The sequence below is a fragment of the Chenopodium album genome, chromosome 10 (assembly GCF_948465745.1).
Source record: "Chenopodium album chromosome 10, dcCheAlbu1.1, whole genome shotgun sequence".
In the NCBI taxonomy this organism is placed as follows: Eukaryota; Viridiplantae; Streptophyta; class Magnoliopsida; order Caryophyllales; family Amaranthaceae; genus Chenopodium; species Chenopodium album.
The window spans coordinates 18,262,995-18,285,131 of record NC_137843.1 but is presented as its reverse complement, the minus strand read 5'-3'; the positions used below and the strand labels follow the sequence as shown (position 1 = coordinate 18,285,131).

General features: G+C 34.9%; 1 protein-coding gene, 1 long non-coding RNA gene and 1 pseudogene across 3 annotated transcripts; 2 read left to right on the top strand and 1 right to left on the bottom strand.

The window, feature by feature from the left end:
• Nucleotides 1-475: 475 nt before the first annotated feature.
• On the top strand, nt 476-5,843 carry LOC145562322 (uncharacterized). The gene is made up of 6 exons (XM_081622554.1): nt 476-614; nt 1,244-1,409; nt 1,503-1,637; nt 1,788-1,895; nt 5,137-5,208; nt 5,396-5,843. The coding sequence occupies exons 2-6, from the start codon at nt 1,266-1,268 to the stop codon at nt 5,558-5,560; spliced, it is 624 nt and encodes a 207-aa protein (XP_081478680.1). The 5' UTR covers nt 476-614; nt 1,244-1,265; the 3' UTR covers nt 5,561-5,843.
• A 1,118-nt stretch (nt 5,844-6,961) lies between these two features.
• Nucleotides 6,962-20,476, bottom strand: LOC145562319 (valine--tRNA ligase, mitochondrial 1-like; annotated as a pseudogene). Its single transcript, XR_014094320.1, has 10 exons — nt 19,819-20,476; nt 19,549-19,719; nt 18,519-18,718; nt 16,760-17,162; nt 15,734-15,985; nt 15,128-15,627; nt 14,859-14,965; nt 9,238-9,337; nt 8,019-8,164; nt 6,962-7,281 (listed from the first exon to the last, which is right to left on the bottom strand). The product of XR_014094320.1 is annotated as a valine--tRNA ligase, mitochondrial 1-like (transcript).
• Nucleotides 13,157-13,997, top strand: LOC145562321 (uncharacterized). The gene is made up of 3 exons (XR_014094321.1): nt 13,157-13,354; nt 13,465-13,500; nt 13,643-13,997. It is a non-coding gene; the product is annotated as an uncharacterized LOC145562321 (long non-coding RNA).
• Nucleotides 20,477-22,137: the final 1,661 nt, after the last annotated feature.

Below are 22,137 nucleotides of genomic sequence, written 5' to 3'. Positions count from 1 at the left end.
CTTACCTTAAACAACCAGTGGAATGGCCACCGCGGTAGAGAGGAGTAGGGTGAGCTATAAAGTTAATTAATTAAACAATGAAATCAATAATATAAATTAAAATAAAAATTAAACTTATTTTCTATCTGTCATGTAATGACACGTGTGTATTAAACTTTTTTTTTTAAAAAATAACCTATTCAACAGTTTATTGGTCACCTGGGACCATTGAAAGCAAATTCACATTTAAGTTCGGATTATTAAAAAATAATTAAAAGTTGAGATTATTTTGCGCGAATCGAGCAAAGTTGAGATTATTCTTGTCAATTTTTCCTTAAAAACAACCCAAATGTGTGATTATTTTAGACAAACACCCCAGAGGTGAGATTATTCCAGACAATTTTTCCTTAAAATATTAAAGATAACATATCAGGGCAATGCCGGGATCACGAATACTAGTTCAGTTTATTTGTTTAATAAATTAAGTTAAAAAAAATTTAAAAAGAAATTAAGCTAACCTACCAGAAACATAACTCTGTCCTCTTCACTCTCTCATTTTCCCATTGAAGCGCACTCCACATCCTCCATTTAGGCGCCTTCTGATACTTCTATCTTCCATTGAAGCAGCTTCCGAGGTAAGTTGTTGGTTTCTTTTTGCAATCATCGAATATCAACTTCACAATCTAGGCATTGTCGTCAATTTACTTCTCAGTATACTCAATTTAGGGTTCTTCTAAACCCGATTATTGAACTATTGTTTATAATTACTAAACTCGATTTTGTTGCTAAAGAAGAAATAATGAGCTTAATTTGATATTTGTCCCAGTAATATAGCCTGTGTGTATACCTAAATTTGATTAATTAATGGTGAAATTTAAGAATTGTTTGGAATTAGGATCATTTTTTGATTGTTTTTATGTGGGTCTTGAGCTTAATTGGCAATTTTGTATGTGTGAATAATATTAATTTATGAACTTCGGGTAAATTTTCAAACTTGGAGTAAACCCATGTATGGTTTTATTATGAGGATTGTATATGTAAATAATATTATTCATGAAATTCGGGTAAATTTTCGAACTTGGAGTAAACCCATTTATGGTTTTATTCTGAGGATTGTATGTGTAAAAAAATATTATTCATGAAATTCGGGTAAATTTTCAAACTGGAGTAAACCCATTTATGGTTTTATTCTGAGGAAATTGAATGTGTTCAGAGTTGGGGAAATTACAAATTGTTCTGATTGTTGTTCTTTCTGAAAATGAAGGTGAGAGTAGAACTGGGTTCAGATGGCATATTATCAATGTGGGAGAAATATATTGCGTCGAATTGGCCAAGATGCTGGCGTTAAGAGATCAGATGGTTATCTCCCTTCCTTGTTTTTCACAGGTCAAGGAGTCCGATATAGGAAATTGGAAGTTATTCTTACAACGGTTTGTCGAGAACCCTACAAGAGATGTGTTTGTTTATGTTATGTTTAGCTGCAATGGTTGATGTTTTGTTTATAATTAACTTAAATTATGCAGAACATGGATAAGCTCGGTAAAGCTGGTGAGACGGTGAAGGTTGCTCCCGGTTACTTCCGCAATTATCTTATGCCTAAGCTACTTGCAGTGCCAAACATTGACAAGTTTGCCTATCTGGTTAAGGAGCAGAGGAAGGTAATTTGCTAACTTCAATGTATTATTTGTTTAATACTCCGTAGTTATTTGCACTGATGGTTGTGCTCTGCTAAAATGAACTCTATGTAAAGTTGGATTCCCAATTATTTTATCAGTCTAATTTTGCGAAACAATTCCTGTGAAAATCAGATTTACCAACCTCTAGAAGAAGAAGAAGTTAAGGTGGTGAAAGAAAGTAAGCAGGATCTGATGAAAGAGTACATTGCTGCAGCAAAACGGCTGGATAATGGAACAGTGGTTAGTGTTTTGTATATGTAATTTTATTAAAGGGGCATATTCTCCACATTTCACTATGTTGTGTTTCGCTGAGCTTGAGTGATGGCATTTATTTTTTTCCACTCAACAGTTTTATTTTTCCTTCTTTAAGTTATTTAAAGAAAATGCATGCATGAAACAAAAAACACTGAATTTGTCGTCATATTCTACTTCAGCAAAAACAATGATGAGTATAACACTACAAAATTCATTTGGAGGGAATTGTTATGGCACCTGACTTCAATTTTGTCTTCAGCACCTTATGAAATTAAGTTAAGGAAGCAATATCTTGTGCTAAACCCTAATTAACCAAGTTCTGAAATCACACTAGATGTCTATTAGCATTTAAATTGTGCTTGGACATTAGAATTTGATCGAAATCAAGTTTACCTCATATTTTGATCAAATTGTGTCATGTTCATGTACAAGGTAGGAAAGTATACTTGAAATATTCAGTTAACCAGAAGTACATATTCATAGCATTCAGGATATGAAAAGAGGAACGTGTATAATTGAATTCAGGTTGGTGAGGAAACCTTTTTGGGAGACTTTACTTTGGAAGGGGTCCTGAGTCTCCTGACTCATGGTGAAATGTGTTCATGGAGTTGATAGTAGTATGAAACCTAACCTTGTTTGGGTTAATGCATGCATCACCGGGGTTAAATGGGCCTGCAAATGAGCATCACCGGTCTCTGATTTTGGCACACATCACACTTTGGCTGGATTAGGTAGGCTGGGGCAGCAGGCCTTGGTTGTTTATTATGACAACCGTTATTTCTGGGACCCCAGCAGGCTTAAGGTTTGGAATTCACAGGAGAAAACACCATAACCTGAATGCATCAATAGAAGAAGTAAATTGTACCATCTAGGTAGGGAAACTCAGCCTTCCCTGTGTAATGCTGATACGGTCATGATTCTTATGAAGAAAATTATGGTACCAACTAAACTCTTGTACAAGCCTCTTCATCTTCTCCATACCATTGCATCTGCAATTTACCTGTTTAACCATCCTTTTTTTTATTTTATTTTATTTTATTTTTTTTTTTTTTTTTTGGTAATCATTGGAAGTTCCTTTGATCATTTGAACTTTAAATATTCCTTGATTTCCATGTATGATATAGTGATGCAGCCAAAATTTCGTTGAGGAGTGCCAATTTAGCAATTTTTTCCCCCTTATAACTGTCCATTAACACTCTTCTTGCCAGCCTGCTGCTGTTGTACTGACTATTTACCAAATATAGGATAATGTGATAATGACTCTTACCATTTTTATATGTTTCTCGAAATTTTTGGGTCTTTTGGAGGGGTCTTTTGTTCCTGTGAGGAATTTGACGATGATAGTTTGTCATTTGAAATATCGTTGTTTTTGGCTGCATCTTTTTCCCCAAAGTTGATTAGAGTTGGCAACTCTTCCTGATAGCATATATTATCACTAGCACTACCCTTGTTTACATGCAGTCTTTGCTCTTTGGTCGGACTGGAGGATTTCCTTACTATCCTTGATGTCAGTGGAGCTTTGACTGAGTTTTAGAAGGATTACATCTTGGTTAATGTTTCACTGACTATGTTCAGTAGCTTAATTGCCATTAAATCTGCAGCAGTGAAGAGGTTTAATCATGAGCTCTAAGCTGCTCTGCAATAAACTTCTCTACCCTTGAACTTTGACTCTGTAGTCTGAAACTGTAGTTGGCCTTATTTCCCAGATATAGTTCGAATAAATGTTTGATGGTAAATCACTAAACCAGAATGTCATTGAAGTTTTACCCCTCTCTGGGTAATACCTTTTTTTAAGTTTCATTGATGTAAAATGTGGGTGCTACAAGTGAAGTTTGTAAAAGAAGGTGAGAATTGGCGATGATTTCAGGGTCGGATTACGTTTTATTCAACCTGTCCAGAAATATGTGCGCAAGTTCACTAGTGAATGGTTGCACAAGTTCACTAGTGAATGGAAGTCCAAATGTTTTCATTTATGGTCCTTTTTGACTAGGAATAGTGAGGTACCCACCATCACAAAGTTGGTGAGAAGTTTACACAAAGGAAAGATTCCCTTGCGTGGGAGAAAACATGTAGGACATCTTCCTGAGGACACGGGCTTGGCTCACCTCGACACCCTCATATGCAGGAAATTGCATACATGAAACAAAAAATTGAGTTTTTCTTTTTCTGAAAAAAAAGAAGAAAAAACTAGCTTGTTCTAAGAACCATCAAAAGTCTCCTGTAAAGGGATGGCAGCCTGCATACACAGTACAATGTCGATTGTTTGAGTACCAACTACCAAGTGTATCCTTAATTAGAAAGTTTTTACAGGCCCAGGGAGGGGTTTGCAAAATATTTTGATAGAGCAACTGATCTGCAGTACTCTTAGCTTGCTTTGCCAGGCTATCTGCTACTGAATTAGATCCAGAAATTCAATCCTGGTTCCTGGTAGGTGATCCAGGCACTCTGCGAATTGTGATATTGTTAGCCTTCTTTTATTGTAGTTAGAATCTGATATTTCCTTGACAGCCTCGGAACAATCAGACGAGATTATGCATTGGTCCCATTGGCTGTCTCCTATCCATAGACCCTTTATATTTCTATTTAATTCCGCTTCCAATGGGGGAGTTGCAATATAGCTTATGAATGAACTCTTGGACCAGGAATTCAGAGGAGTAGATGAGTAGCAAAAAGAAGCATCTACATTTACTGTAATGAAGTTTAGCTGAGGGTAGAACCAGATGGATGGGCCAATGGGTTGGGCTTTATGTCTACAGGGTGGTTTTCTTCAGTGAAGAATCATTCTGTAGCAGCCCAATAAGAAGGTTTGAACTAAGAGTCAAAGGTGATGTTGACTTTATTGAATGCTAGGCATTCCAACTCTTCCAAATTGACTGGAGAAAGAAGGAGAAAGTTCCAGGGGTATGGGGTAGAATGGGAGATATAGGTGGTTTGGTTCTCCCAAATCCCAATCGGTACTGATCCTGGTTGAAAAAGGGTTAGAGACAGATACATTGATCTTATCCCAACTCACCTTGGATCTAATACTGGTTTTAAGAATATGATTCATGACTCAACAGAATTTGCGCAGTAAGGGTTGAGTTTTGTCTTCATAATTTAAGCTTGCTGTTTCATGTTTTTTCCCCCCCTAATCAGCATAGTAATGTGTCTATCATTTGTGAAGGTTTGAACATAGAAGTGATTGTGATTATTCTGGAAGTTTTTTTTTTTTTTTTTTTTTTTGTAGGTTTTAAGAAGATATTTTGAGGTTGACAATGAGTTGCGTGAACCTGTGACAAAAGACGAGATTATTGCTGAGGTAAGATTTCACTCTTTTCTTAATACTTCACTCATATCTGGATGCAATTCCATCTTTGTTGCATTGAAATTGATTGATAATTGGATACTAATAACTGAATAATGTATTGAATCTGCCAATCTGGAACTGTTACATGCACACAATAGGAGACAATTTATCTAAAGTTGACATAACACAAATTTTCCAGGTGGCAAGGCAACTTTCTGTTCAAGTCGAACCTGAAAATTTGTATATGCCTAATCCTTTGTCATCACTGGGGGAGCATGAGATACCTCTCCGCCTACCAAAGTCCATCCCAATGCCCCAGGGGAAGCTTATGTGGAGTCTCAAAGTCAAAATTAGAAGAAAGTGATCCAATCTCCCATGCCTAGCTTAGATCCAATTGAGGCAAATATACTTTGCTTAGAGACTCTATTCTCCAAGTTTACTTAAGCTATGGGATTTTGTCTGTCTCGTTGTAACTTACGCCATCTAAGAAGTCAGATTTTGGATGGAATTTTCTTCCTATTTTGATCCTTCATTTTTAGTAGATGGCCATGAAGCTTGTATTCATTAATAATTTTCCTGTCGCGCTTTTAGTATCAAAAGGCTTGATGGCTTTGTTGAATAAGATGCGTCATGATTTTGTTTCAGTATCATGAAAGTGCTGCATTCTTGTTAAAACACTTTAACATTCTCAAATCACATTGATTAATAACAAATTTTGCATTCCTATAAACTCTAATCTTAAAATTTTCGTCACATCATACAACATTATAAAAACATCAAAATATAAACAAAATCAAACAGCATTTCATTGAGTGCATATTACAACAATATTATATATTGATAACTCAAAAACTAAATACACAAAACCTAAATTTTTATTAATAAAATAGGAGTTAAGAATAAACTCAACTATAATTGGTTTCTTCAGATATAGTGTACCTTTTTATGTACTATTGAATTGTTAAATGATGAGCAGAAAGCTATTTATACATATGTTGTGGCCTTGTGGGTGGTTTACTTCATCTAAAGGGATTTTTTTTTTTTAATTTATTTATTTATTTATTTATTTTGACAACGACTTCATCTAAAGGTTAAAGACATTAATTGGCTATTTACCAGTTTCTTGAGAAAATTTACAATCCTAGAGCAATAATTTTGAGTGTTGCTAAAATGAAAATAATAAAATAAAATTGACAATTATGATAAATATATCATTAGCTCAAGTATACTGTAATATTTAAACTCTATTTGTTTTTATTGCATACATTTTTCATAAAAATCATTTTCTACTAAATAATTTTCATTGGAAAATATGATTGTGAAATATGTTTTCCTTTGTGATTGTGAAATATGTTTTCCTTTATTTGATTATAGAAATATTAATAGAGAAAAAGGAAAACAAAAGTAAAAGAAAGTGGAAGGATACAGAGAATTAGAGAAAATATAGAGAAGTAATAAGAAAATGCATCATACCTTCTTTACAAAAGGAAAATACTTTGTAGTTTTGGAGAAATTAAGGAAAATAAAATTTTCATGAATATATTTTTCACCAAAATAAGCTGAGCCTTAAAGTAAAGAAGTTGAAAAAGGTTAGGGATTAATAACAGTTAACGTTCACAAGGTCTAATAACATTAACTGCAAGTTTCCAATGAGTTCATTTCACAAGGAGAAAAAGCTATCAAAATTTTTTAGTTGTACATTTCCAAAAACTGTACACTACAATCACAGTAAGACATCGTGATTTTACACTATCAATAACACCAAAACCTTCATAATGTTCTTGATACAAAAATTTCATGTAATCATGTTAGTCTAAAGCAATGATTAGAAGAATAAAGAGAAATCTCTATAGTTCTTAGATTTGCGTGTTACGTAATTTGTATCTGAAATCAAAACCTTAATCTTTTTACTCCATGGCTGCTTGCGCAGCAATATCTTTTCCAAGGTGCTCGCTCGCTTTTTCAAGAGACAAGACCTCTTGCATAAGTTTGGTAAGCTTTTCCATGTACTCCTCGTGAATTTGAGGACGAATCTTCTCTTTGTATCCAGAAGCATCCATCATTTTTTCCAATGATTCTTTTTGCCTGTACATTATAATTAGGTTTAAATAATCATTTTTGGCAAGCTATCATATTTTAACAATATTAATTAATCACAGAATAAATAAGCATAATTTAATTATAAGAAACAAATTTTAATAGACATGCATATATCAATACATCATGTTAGTTAAAGACTCAACAAATTCATCATTCAGCCAACAAAATTTATCTTAAATACTGGATCACTGTTGGTCCTGGTGGTGGCACAGACGCACGTAGTGACGATTAAGGAGAGAAAAGATGGGTGACAAACTGTAAACGAGGAAGTAGGTTAAGAACATTGTTTTGTAGTCTTCAAAGGGGAATAAATAAAGCCCCTAACAATGAAAATCCAAGATGAGGTCCCAAACGGTGAAAAACGGTTGAAGGTCCTAAACCCTGATTCCCTGAACAAAAAAACAAAAGTTGGGACCAGAAAGTTACTCTATCAAGTTAATTTGTTCTCACAGTGGTATTTTAGAGGTGTTGCAATTTAAACCTCAAACACATGCAACACTAGTCACAAAATCCTAATCAGTTCCAGCTCCATTCCTCAGTCTCTATTACGATTTATATTTCTCATTTAAAATTTTGGGTTTACATCTACTATACTCTTTACACAGAATTTGTGAAAAACCAAATGTTGTACGAAGGGAATAAATTGTGAGTAATAGAAAAACAGAATGAGCTATATAACCAAAAGATGGAACATTTAAAAGTGTTATCAAGTGCACACTCACCTCTTTGTTTCCTCTATCTTCTTCCTCAACTTCTCACGCTCTACTTCTGCATTAATTGTTCCTTTAAGTTTCAGATGAACATGGAGATATGCGTTTACAACATCTAGTGAACATCCAGCAAAAGCAGCATCATTCTCATTCACAATCTGTGAAATACAAGTTATAAGATGAACTTGTTATAACCAAAAGGAGAACAACTCAGCATATAAAATAAAATAAAAATACTGAAAAGTTGCAAAAAGGAAGACGAGGCATTTAGCCCAAGCATGGTAATGCTTGAAACAGTTGAAAGTGTCAAATGAACAAAATTTAAGAGTGTATATACTGAGTTAAACATCAGACAGGTCCAACTGTCAGCAAAATAAAATCAAACAGCTCAGAGTAAAGCACATAACCCCAAAAAGAAGCATAATCTTTCTAGGACTGGAAGCAATCCTTTCGATTGCTATGACCAGCAGTCCAGCATTAACATCATTCTCTAAGTAATATACAGATTATGTCCGGTCCTAGTCTTAAAATAGGAGATAAGATGTTTCTGATTAGTGATTACAGGCTCAGAAGACATTGACATGGGATGACATAATGTCAAAGGACCAAATGCAAAACCACTAACACTGGGTGCCTCACAGTATCTTGAAATAGACTGGACTTACCAGTCAAGGAACAAGATGATGAGGCCACCATAAAAGCATTTGGTCCTCCAACATAATATAAACATTGGAGATATAAACCCAGCCAAGTATATCCATTACCACGGGAAACAAGCATTCCAACTGGTCTAGTCAAGGGGCTAAGCTAATCCATGAAATTGTATAAATTAGGTCAAGACCTCCTGAACTTTATAAGAAGCTATCTTCTTACAGTGAGCCATGAGGATGCCATCTGCATCTTAAATGATCCAACAGTAGTGTGTCCTTTGATATAGATTCGGTTGGACCTACTAGTCCATAGCAGTAATACTAGTAACCCTTCCATTCTCCAGATTAAACGATAGTAGTAGTAGTAGTAGTAGTAGTAGTAGTAGTAGTAGTAGTAATAATAATACAAAAGAAAAAAGGCAATTAACACTTTTTAAACACATTTAATTTCACAAAAGGGAACGAAAAGAGTCAATCAGGAAACACAACGAAGCACATAGCCAAACATATGTTGAAAACTCAAGCCAGCATTTGACTAGGACTAGGATGGTTATCCATCAAAGCATTACACATTTACACACCTTTAATGATGACAAATTAGCACGAGCTAAAATTTCTAACTCGTGACTCCGAATAATTTTTGCAACTTCTTCATTTAAGCAAACAGCAAAAGCTGGTCTCCTGTTAAAAATACAAATTTACACTATCAGTAACAAATGAAAGAGCAAGATGATTACAAATTTGCAAAAATATTGCAATGTACAGTACAGTATTTAAAAGTGAGCGAGAAAATCCAACATATTAACTGAAGAACATACCAGAAGACATAACATTCCCAATGCATGACGTAAAACTCATTCATAAGTACAGGTTGTATAAATAATAAGTCAAACAGATAACAAAAAACCATCAATCTACAGTTCTAATATCAACCAAAAGTGATATAAAAAATTCAGACATCATATCACTAGAATATGGACTCTAGAGCAACATATTATTTCAGAATTACCTGTTGTTATGTACCTGAATTTTACTACTCTCTCCGTTCCCTTTTGTTCTTCCCATTTCCTGACTAGAAAGTCCTATATTTTCTTCCCAAATTGAATCTTCACTACTTTTGATAAATTATAATCCCCAAAATATCCTCATCAGAGTCATCGAATGATAAACGGGCCTTGCGCCACACCCGTCACAACTGTCCACTTTATACTACCAAGGAGGTTCCACCTCAAAACCATATGACAATGAGGGGAGTAGCCCCTTAGCCTTATAAAATGGACACAACTTTCTTGTTTCTTCAATATGGGATATACATCCCAATACAAACCCTCACCTATATATGAAAAGAAGAACAAAGATCTATTTTTGATGATTTTTTTGTGAGTTTTTTAGTGCAAGAAAAATAAAGATATGATCTTGGATCAAGATCTAAGAGAACAAGCTAAAATAATCAACACCAAGTAAGATTATCTAGCAAAATAACTTGATTCACTATTCACAAAGTCTAGAGAAACAAGGGTTTCAATCTAATCAATCACGAAGTTTGAAAAAGATTGAGATTTTACCACAAAGGAGAGATCACAAAGAACTCAAAGAAGAGAAAAATTCTCATAATTTCAATAATAAAAAACAAGTCTAAGTTTTTACATCATAAAGTAATTCCATTTACAAGGAGGCACCAGTACATGAAATAAAACCCTAAACCTCATTAAATCTAAAGCATACAAAATAAAAGGCTAGGATTAATTAAAGATAATAACTGAAATAAATACAACCTAAGTCACATCCCACATACGAGGAAAATCATCTAAATAATTCAAATCGAGCTCAAATATTTTCTGATCTTAATCAAGTCAACATTAGTCAATATGGCCCAAAAGTATTGTCCATACTTTCGCATCAAACTCCTCCTCTTCAAAAGGAATTGTCCTCAATTCCTAGAGGTAACATCGAGCTGACATGATCAAACGAATGGAGATGCCATTTATTGAAAGCAAATAAACATCACTCGTAACCAAGAAGCATCATCAACGAAACTCTCGGATCAAACACCCAAACAACAAATCCAAGAGTGAAATAATAAGAACCAAAGAGACTTCCACAAAGCTATATGCACCTTCGGCAAGTCCAATCTTACTCTTAATCCTCCTACATAATTGTCCCTCACAAGAAACAAAGCACAACCAAGGAGAAGTACTAACACAAATAATGATTTTATTATCAATCTTATGAGCAATTTTGTCCCACTTTCCCAAGCAAGAGTGGACAACATTGTTTATAAAACCAATCATAAAAATAAAATCATATCTCCTTTTGGAGACACTTAATCCAATTGAATAATAAGGATCATCAAATGGAGGAATGTGAGATGGAGCGTATGATGTCTCATGAGGTGGAGCATAATCTAGCTTGAGGTCCTTCTCTTCATCATAAATTGGGGGTCCAATAAAATCAACTTGATTATCAACCAAGATCATCCCTTTCTATGAACAAATCTAATCCAACCTCATAATTGTTCATACCAACTACTTGCAACATCTCGACAAACAACAATGTATAGTACTATTAAATTTCAGTCATGATTCACCTAAATATCACCAAATATTTTTTACCAATTAAAGAGATTGAAAAAGAAATTGCTCAATTCAATAATCAGCAAACTTTCATCAAAAATAACATAATAATATGTAACACAAATTTAATTTCTCAACCCAAACAAAGCTGAAATATAGCACGACAATACCAAAGTGTAGCGTCCAGTTAGTGTCTTGGAGCGCCCGCTCTACCTGTTAGAGCCCGCTATTACGGCACCCGAAGCTATGGATCCTCACCCTTAATATCGAGCTTGCTCAACCACAACAACTAGGTTGAATCTTACTAAAATATATCAACAATCTCTGTTCTACAAAGAACAAACTCAAATGCGGCCCAATAGGCCAATAGAAACCCGAATTAAGCCTGATAAAAAACCGAACTAAGTTGGGTGCTTGACTGGCAACCACCCAGGTTGACGGCAGTGGTGGTGCTTCAAATAACACCGTCGAAAGCGGCCTAATGGGCGGTGCTCGAAAAAACGGAACTCGGGCTTGCTCGAAAATGGATGAATGCGTTAAATTTGTGTGGGGGGTCTTCAATTTCTAGGTGAAAATTGAAAGGAAATGGTGATTTGATGATGTTTTCTCGCCGGAAATACTTGACGGGCTGGCCTAGAAAGTTGAATTTCCCAGCAATAGAAGAGAAAATTGGATTGTAAGATTGGTGGGAAGGGATGATGATAATGAGATGATGATGAAAATGATGAAATGGTGGTGATAAATGATAATAGAGGTGGTGTTAATTGGAGTATGAACACAGCAGCAAAAAGCTCACAATTTCTGGGTTTGATTTTTACGAACAGCAACAATGTGGCTTTCTTTTTTTTTTTTTTTGGTTGGATCAAAAGGTTAATAACCTTTGGCTCTTGATACCAAATTGATATGAAAAGAAGAACAAAGATCTATTTTTGATGATTTTTTTGTGAGTTTTTTAGTGCAAGAAAAATAAAGATATGATCTTGGATCAAGATCTAAGAGAACAAGCTAAAATAATCAACACCAAGTAAGATTATCTAGCAAAATAACTTGATTCACTAGTTACAAAGTCTAGAGAAACAAGGGTTTCAATCTAATCAATCACAAAGTTTGAAAAAGATTGAGATTTTACCACAAAGGAGAGATCACAAAGAACTCAAAGAAGAGAAAAATTCTCATAATTTCAATAATAAAAAACAAGTCTAAGTTTTTACATTATAAAGTAACTCCATTTATAAGGAGGCACCAGTACATGAAATAAAACCCTAAACCTCATTAAATCTAAAGCATACAAAATAAAAGGCTAGGATTAATCACAAGATAATAACTTAAATAAATACAACCTAAGTCACATCCCACATATGAGGAAAATCATCTAAATAATTCAAATCGAGCTCAAATATTTTCCGATCTTAATCAAGTCAACATTAGTCAATATGGCCCAAAAGTATTGTCCATACTCTCGCATCATATACACTTAACTAATGTGGGACAACACACCACTCATACGTGGGTTTTCTCATGGGCTCAACACTCTCCCTCACATGTGAGTTATCCATAATATTGGCCCAGATCACAACACAAACCAAACCTGGCTCTGATACCATGATAAACGGGCTCGGGCCACACCCGTCACAACTGTCCACTTTATACTACCAAGGAGGTTGCAACCTCAAAACCATATGGCAATGAGGGGATTAGCCCCTTAACCTTATAAAGTGGACACAATTTTATTGTTTCTCCAATGTGGGATACACATCCCAATACAAACCCACACTTATACATTCAACTAATGTGGGACAACACACCACTCACATGTGGGTTTTCTCATGGGCTCAACATCACACTTATCTGATTTCAATTGTATCCCTAATTTATTCCGCTCCCTAACCCCCATTTATAAATTCTAAATCTTCCCATTCACCTCATATCCACCATTTTCCAATCTTATCTCACTTTTTTTCAAGTAAATCATTCTTATGTATCTTATCTCCCTGTTTCGCTCCTCCAAAGTACATAAACGGCTGATGAAGCTTATATGGCGGCCATTAGAAGGTGGAAAAACTACGTACCTATCCTTTGTGTTGATCAGCTAGCTTCTACATATCTATTGGGTTCCTTTTGTTTGGTAATTTTCTGGACGATTCTTTGATTTTCAATTTTTTTTTTTTTTACCTTTTTATATTTTTTCTTCATCCCTCCGAATTTAGTCTTATCTGCATCCTTCGTGTCTATCAGTTAGCTTCTACATATCTATTGGGTTCCTTTTGTTTGGTAATTTTCTGGACGATCTCTTTAATTTTCAAAATTATTATTACTTTTTAAATTTTTTATATTTTATCTTCATCCTTTTGAATTTAGTCACAATACGGGCTGACAATGTTTATTTTTTTTTCTTGGATTATCTGTTTTCAAGGATGAATATGGTGAACCACTTCGCCAAGGTCGACGAAAACATGATCAGAAGAGAATAAACCGCCAGAGATGGTGGTTTCTAAGTGTGATGCTAAACAACTTAAGCAACCAAGAATGTAGATTCTAATACTCCTGTTTAATATTTAATTATTGTTAGATTTTTTTTTTTTTGGGAAGTTGTGGTCCAACATTAAATGTAAAAGGTGGAATCTAAATATTTTATTGTTTTATCTCTCCCTTAGCTCCCACTTTCTTAACTTTCTCCCAGATTCAAAATGGGAAGAGCAAAAGGGAACCGATGGAGTACAAATGAGGTTAACTTGTGCAACCCAAGTCTTTAGTTTATACACACTATATGAAACCCTCAAAGGGCTGGACAACAACTACACTAGCAGAATTCTAGATAGAGGAATATCATATTTTTTGGCCTAAAATCCATTAAACCTGATTAAAAATTGGTCTTTCCACTGCAACTTTGTGAGTATTCATTAGAGATAAGCATGATAGATACAGGTGATAAATTACTGCCATATATAAAATACTAATTATGTAACTTATTTTTCCAAGAATAACCAATTTCTTGCGACTGCGACTACCATATCATGTGGGGTATGCTGAGGATTAGGAAAGGAACTGGAGAGCTCGAAGGGGAGTTTGTTAGAAGACAAGGGTTTATAAATAGAGAGAATTGGGAAGGGGAGTGCGATCTAAGGAAACATTAAGGGTTTATAATAGAGAGAATTGGGAAGGGGAAGAGTTCTCAACCATTGGAGTATACGGTACCTACCAGCAACAAGCAAAAGGATATTGCAGTGCAAGGGGATGAAGTGGAACCTAACAGGGATGCCATATGGCATCCATTACAGTATAGAATAGAGCAACTTTTTTTATATGATTTTGATGTGGTTGCAAAAAGGATAGGGGAAAAATGAACAAAGGAAGGTTGGAAAGAAAATAGTCTCTATGAGAATTACAAACTTAAGACCCAAAAATATTAGAAATAACATGGTGAATCATACACGCAAATTAAGACATATCCACACTGCAAGAACATTTATGATATTCAAATTAGATTGCCATCATATAAGAAATCTTTAAGATATTCCTCAAATCTTCTAGTAATTACCAAAAAAAGGAGTGGCAGACAACTTATATGAACACTAATTCATCAACAAGAGGAAAAAAGAAAAAGCACAAAAGTGGCTTAAATCACTTACTTTTCACGTATTTCCTCAGCAGGCAATAACGATTTAAGACCCCTAAGAGATTTTGCAGCGGATTCAATCAGCTCCATGTCACACTCCACACTTTCATTGTTCCAGGACTGTAATATTTGTGTTGCATAAGAAGCAAGCTCATTATAAAACCAGTCACAGAAATTCAGTCATAGACAAAAAGGAACTGATTATTAAAACATACTTGCAGGTAAAAAATGATGCAACTAGTTAGGACCAAACTAGAAAGCCAGATAATAACCAGAACTTACCTGTATGACAGAAGGATACTCGCTTATCACAATAGATTCTTTCCTTTTAACGTCTTTCGGTTGAGGAAGTCTCTGCCATAGCTCTTCTGTGACGAATTGCATAAATGGATGTAGCAAACGAAGGCCATTATCAAGGCATACCCATAATGCATCCCGAGCATAACCTCTTGAAGATGCAAATGACTCCTCATTGCTGGAAAAATAGGGTTTGATTACTTCTATAAAAACGTCGCAGAGATGGAGTTGTCACCACGAGTACACTGCAGTTGCAGCGTCAGAGAACTCAGATGCCTCAAGGGATGAGACAGTTTTAGCAACAGCCTTGTTCAGAACAGAGAGTATCCACTGGCAACTGAATGGCATGAGGTTAACATTTATACTGGCTGGAGGAGAGTAATCATCTCCCATTTTGCTCATAAAAACCCTCATAGCATTCCACAGCTTATTGCAAAATTCACGATACCCAACAACCGTTTAATATCTAAATTTATTTTATCAGACTTCAAAAAATAAAAATATTATATCAGTAAATAAAAAATAATCAAAATTCCGCTTTCAAACAAAGTATTTTAATCACTCAAATAGCATATGACCTTATGCACAGACCTGAGCAGTATATGAAACAAGTGCAAAGCGGAGAGCATCAGCACCACATTCTGGAATGCAATCAGGAAAGTCTCTCTTTTGCACATCTTTTGCTCTGGAAAGCTCACTGGAATCCAAGTTTCCTTCCTCCAGCCTCTTCTGAAGATCCTCCAGTGATATCCCATTTATAACCTCAAGAGGGTCCACAACATTTCCCAATGATTTTGACATCTTACGCCCATGTGCATCACGGATCATTGGATGAAGATAGACCTGCAAAAAGTTCCTGTAACATTGATAAAGCTAGAATTATATATAAATCGAACAATCAATCAGCGAGTAGTCAATCCGCTATTGGTCAGTACAGAACATTTCCACCACATAAGACTTGTATAGACTCCATATCTTGACAAAGCAACAATACACTCAACACAAGCTCAGCCATTAAGTCCAAAAGAAGAAATCGTCTTAACAAAGATAGATGGCATTTCTCACAATACTATAGATTCACAATTTCACATGAACCGATTTATTACATATATCATCCAAAATGCAACGACTTAAGTTTCAAAAAGAAGTGTTGTTATTGAATTACAAAAAAGTTCTATTAGAAGCCAATTATCTCTCAAAAAAATTCTGTTATCCACCTTACCACTTTCAATTATTTCCTTTCTTTATTCACATCTTAGTAACCTTATCATATTAAGTGGAGCACTAGAACAATCACAAGTCTTGTAGAATTCATGACAGATAAATGCAGTGACAATAGTGTAAATAGCCTAAATGAATTCATGACAAAGATAAATGCAGTGACTATAGTGTAAATAGCCCAAGTGAATTCATGACAAAGATAATTGCAGTAACTATAGTGAAAAACTTTATATTTCAATACACTTTCAGGAAAAAGATGCAAAGCACACCAAATACAAGTAGCACAAAGTTTTGTTCTATCTTATATATTAAACAAAAAGGAAAATCATTAGCATGTGCAGCTATTAATATTTAGCATCACTAGCAAATATGCATGGCAAGAGCAACCAGGTTTACCTTTCTAAAAAGCACATCACCTCCAAGCTTCATCCCCAACATCACCATCCGAGCAACCCAGAAAAAAAGGATGTCATGCCCAGTTTCAAGAATTGAAGTTGGATAGAAATTCTTTAAATCATCTGTCTCATCTGGCCATCCCAAAACAGACAATGGGAAAAGACCAAAGGAAAACCAGGTATCCAGGACGTCAGGATCTTGAGTTATATGAAACTTCTGTCCAGCAAACCTTCTGGTTGCCTCAGTTTGTGCCTCTTCCTCACTTCGACAAACTACCCAATGGTCATTATAAGCACCCAAATCCTTTAGTTGGTCGTTCTCCAAAGTGACATACCAAGCAGGTATATGATGGCCCCACCAAAGCTGCCTTGAGATGCAACAGTCTCGAATATTTTCAAGCCATCTGTAATATTTGACTTAATCCATTAAGAAACATAGACACCAGAAACCCCGTAAAGGCAATAAAAACACAACATACAAAAACAAATTTGAAAATTGACGAGGTAGGAGTAAGGGCAACAGCAGCAGCAGCAACATTATGAATATATGATGACAGCTACTGCACTTTGTGTAGTTTCCAAAGTCTATCATATCAAGGAATAAGGTATCTGATGTTTATCACTTGGGAAGATAATATTTGAATGGTGGGAGGATCACAATAATTAACAGTGTAACTAACATATAACCATTAGAAGACATCATTATAACAATTATTGGTTCATCACCTAGTTTGGTACAAGCCCTACATTGTCAAAAGTAGTTATAACTCATAATATCATCATAACTAAAAATTTCATGACAATTTCCCTATACTCCATCTAGACTTGATAGTTTCCAGACAAGCCCCATCACACCATATAGATCATGGATGGATGACCCTAAGAAGACTTCAGAACATTATTTTAAGTTTCGAAGGGTATAAAAATAAGGACACAATTGTCCATATGACTAACACAATGACAAAATAGGGAATATATTCACTTTCGTAAAGGCTGATTTAAAAGCACATAGAGTATCATATGTATGTTACAGCATAAACGCATAGCTCCCACTTACTAGGAGATGTAAGTCTTCCATGACATGAAATTAATTAGGTGCTAATCAGAGCATCAAGGCCATCAGCACATATTTGGCACTCATAGGTTTTAATATAAAATTTGAGATAATATGTCATACATGACGTAAACGTATTAAGAGTCTCATCTCTGGACTTGGAAAGCAGGAAAAATTAGGAAATCATTACACTTTTATACAACATCATTTAAGAAGATAACAAACATTACTTGCACATAGTTGTAATATAATTTCAGTCTCATCCTACTCGCCACTTAGGCGCAAACGAGATCACCTCCTAGGCTCCTATGTTACTTAATGTTGCAAGTGATAAAGACATTTTTCTAAAAGGAAAGTGTAGCAAGTAAAAAGCATAAAGGAACTGTATATTTTTAGGCAAAATTTTTTTTATTTTTTTGCTGAAGTTGAGACAGATAGAACTAGAGATAACTTTTACCAGATTATTAACCATCTAACTCTGATGTAGAAAAAGTGAATGTTACGTAAATCATAAAGCATATAAAATTTAATGAGAACAATGCACAAAGGAAACAAAAAAAAAAAATAAATAAATAAATAAATAAAAACTGCAGTCACTAGTTTGAAAAAATGGCACTACTAGCTTCCAAAAGCAAGAACTCTTGTTAGCATTTATAATCTTGACACAAACACAACAAATATCTCAGAGGATGAAAAATTTGCATACCTTTTCCAATCAGCTGTATAGTCTTTTGGAATAATCTCAATTTTCCTATTTTTATCATCCATCACGGCATCAAGAGCATCCTTGGCCATAGTGTTGCAGTTGACATACCATTGTGGCTTTATTAATGGTTCCACAACATCATTACTTCTTGAACAAATGCCAAGACGCATCTCATTATCCTTAGATCCCCAATATAATCCCTAATATACATAGACATCTAAGATCAGCAATTTGTAGATTCGTACCAAATTTAACAAATAATCAAGTGCAATAAATGCAAGAAGACGCCAAATAATACTAGACAGGATAGTAAAGCTAACTGAATGTGCTGAGAAAACTTAAGGGGATGAAAGAGGATTCAAAAAGATCGCAAAAAGATGATTGAAAATTTAAATGAGTAAGAAAACATAAACCATGTTCTAAACTTCTAACTGTCAAAATAGCTTAGCGAGATAAGATTGTATAGAACTTAGGATTTGGACAGCAATTTTAGTTTAAATATGAAGCAATATAACCACAATGCTACAAAATCACAAAAAGATGATTGAAAATTTAAATGAGTAAGAAAACATATAACCATGTTCTAAACTTCTAACTGTCAAAATAGCTTAGCGAGATAAGATTGTATAAAACTTAGGATTTGGACAGCAATTTTAGTTTAAATATGAAGCAATATAACCACAATGCTACAAAAAATAATTAGAATGCAAACCAACTATTACGTGTCACTCTCTTGAAAAGACTCTAAAGAAGAGGATATGATATCACCCTTATAGTAAGCTAGGTAGCTAAGCAAACTACAATAATTCATTAAAATCAGTTTGTGAAGATGAACATATTTATTTTTAGACCATTGGTCCAAAGATATGGATTTAAGACATCAGGCCCAGTTCTAGAAAAAACTTGCAGACTGTGCAAAGTGCTCACTAGGCATCAAGATAAGACAAACCTCCCCCAAATTAATGCCCAGACAACAACAATTCAACAGAATTAGCCACAATAAGCAGGTAATAGATTATAGAAATGATACCTTTTCTTCCAATGCTTTAGTTACTGCTACACGAGCTTTGAATCTTGGCATCCCTGCAAACTCTGGGCTCCCATTGCTGTTTATGCTCCCATCATCTGTGAAAATGTTGATGAACTCCAGCTGATGACGTTTCCCTACTTCAAAATCATTAGGATCATGGGCAGGTGTGATCTGCAAGACAGCAAGACTGGGAGATATAGCATTCAAATTCAAAGAATTTAGAGGGTGGGAGTGGAAGGTAGATAACTTTAGATGCAAAAGCTTTCAGACCTTGACAGCACCAGTCCCAAATGCTGGATCAACAAGTATTGCATCACAAACAATTGGGATCCTTCTTCCATTGAAAGGATGTATGGCCTTTTTGCCATGCAAATGCTTGTACCTGGTATCATCTGGATGTACAGAAATTGCTGTATCGCCCAACATTGTTTCTACTCTAGTAGTGGCAACAACAATCTCACCAAGGTTATCTTCTAATGGATACGCAAATGATGTCAAGACACCAAATTCAACTAGATCTTCATATCCAGGAACTTTTCTAAACTCTCTTCCTTTCAGATCAACATAGTCCACCTACAAACACCAAACATCTTTCAGAAACTGGCAGATATTTACATATCCAATATTTACATCAGTCATGAGAAAGCATACCTCAATATCAGATATTGCAGTTCTTAACACACAATCCCAGTTTACCAATCGAAGATCCCTGCAAGTCGATTACAGCCAAGAATGAATATAAGTTGGGGGGGGGGGGGGGGGGGGGGATAGAAAGAAAAGATAAAAATAAACAGGCAAGATTCATTCGTGGGTAAATTTCAAAATGAGTGAAATACCCTGTACAAGTTTTAGATTTAATCCATTAATATTATCAACACTCAACACAAGCAAGAATGATTGGTGAAAAGCTATCTGAGTTGTCAAAATATGTATACATGTCCAGACATCTTCAGCAGCCAAGTAATAGATTTGGGAAAAATATGTGGGGATAACAGGATGCAAGCTACAGGATCTTCAAAAGGATAGCAAGAGGAGGAGGAGGAGATTAAACATGTATAGGAACAATAATCCCAAGCCAAGAAAGTTAAATTTAGTTGCCAAACAAAATCTAATTAATCAGTTTGAATAATGTACCAGACTTTTGTGGTAACTGGTTTTTAGCTGGCCTAAAGAGAGTTTGATTTCCCAGATGTTAGCATATTTTTTTAAAAAAAGCAATTTAATTTTTACCTTGAAGTAATTATCGAAAGAAAATAGAATATAATGAATAGGAGAAAAAAGCTTATTTCCAAGGTAGAATGCACCAACAAAACCTGGGAAGGCTGGGATAACAATATATCAGAAGATTTATAAAAAAAAAAAGTACAAGAAACTTGTTAAGGCAATACGTAACCAAACAAAATCATGAAACCAACAATATCCAACACCTAAAGAATCAGGGTTAAAACTCAAAACTGCACTTATCAAATCTTGAAAAAGTTAGTTTGTACTATTTAGATCTTATTACATCAGTGTCAAATAATAAGATGAACACACAACAACCCAACTCAGGATACATTTACCTGGATATGTTAGCATTAAACCATGGACAAGCACTGAATTTAAGATAGGGTTAAATGTCACATGAATTTACATTTTATACTCATTTGTCAATTAAACCTAAATTTTATATTCATTTGTCACAATTGTCAACTTTTACACCAATGTAACAAAGAGGAATTCAGTTTTATGCCAATTGATTTTATTTGGCCCAACCGCTACCATGATCCAAGGAAGTTAGCATCCATCTGTTCTGAGAATTAATAGCTCCCTCCCACTGTATCACATATGTCTTTAACAAAATGGTTTCCTGTGGATTCAATCTCTTCAACGTCCAGCTATCAACCACTTCTTAATTAACAAATTCATTATCTAATGTACACCCAGTAGACAATTATAGCTTATAATTTTGCTTCAAATTCCATATTGAGAAAGACTTCCCAGTTTCAACTCATTTAATGGGGAAACAATTTCAGCACTTCCTAGTTCCTGCATCAAGGCTAGTTTTTAAGCCAGAAACAAATCGTGTTAAAGCTAGAAACAACAATCACCACTTATCAACCAAGATGAGGAGCCAGCCTTGCACCATAGCTACCAAGTGAAGTCAAACACACCTATAAATAAGACCTTCATTGTAGAGCCTCGCAAATGCTTCTGTTACTGCCTTTGATCGTTTCTCATCCATTGTGAAACACTGCAGATGAGAAAAAACAAAACAAATTTGAACAGACAACGTACAACAATTGCAATGCCTAAAAGGAGATCCGCACCTCCCTGGACCAATCCATGGAAGCACCAAGGCAACGTTGCTGCTTCAAGATTTTGCCACCATACTCATTTTTCCAATTCCAAACCTTTTGTTACAAAAGAACAAAAGAAACAAATTTGACCTTATGTCAACATTCTATAATTTAAAATAGCAATCCTAAATACTTTCTGCTAATAAGAAAATTTCAAGGATTACAGCTATCCTCAAATTTCATATAAGATATTCAGCAGCAACAGTCAAAGACCATTATAAAGGAGACAGACAATTTGGGGCAAGTTTCT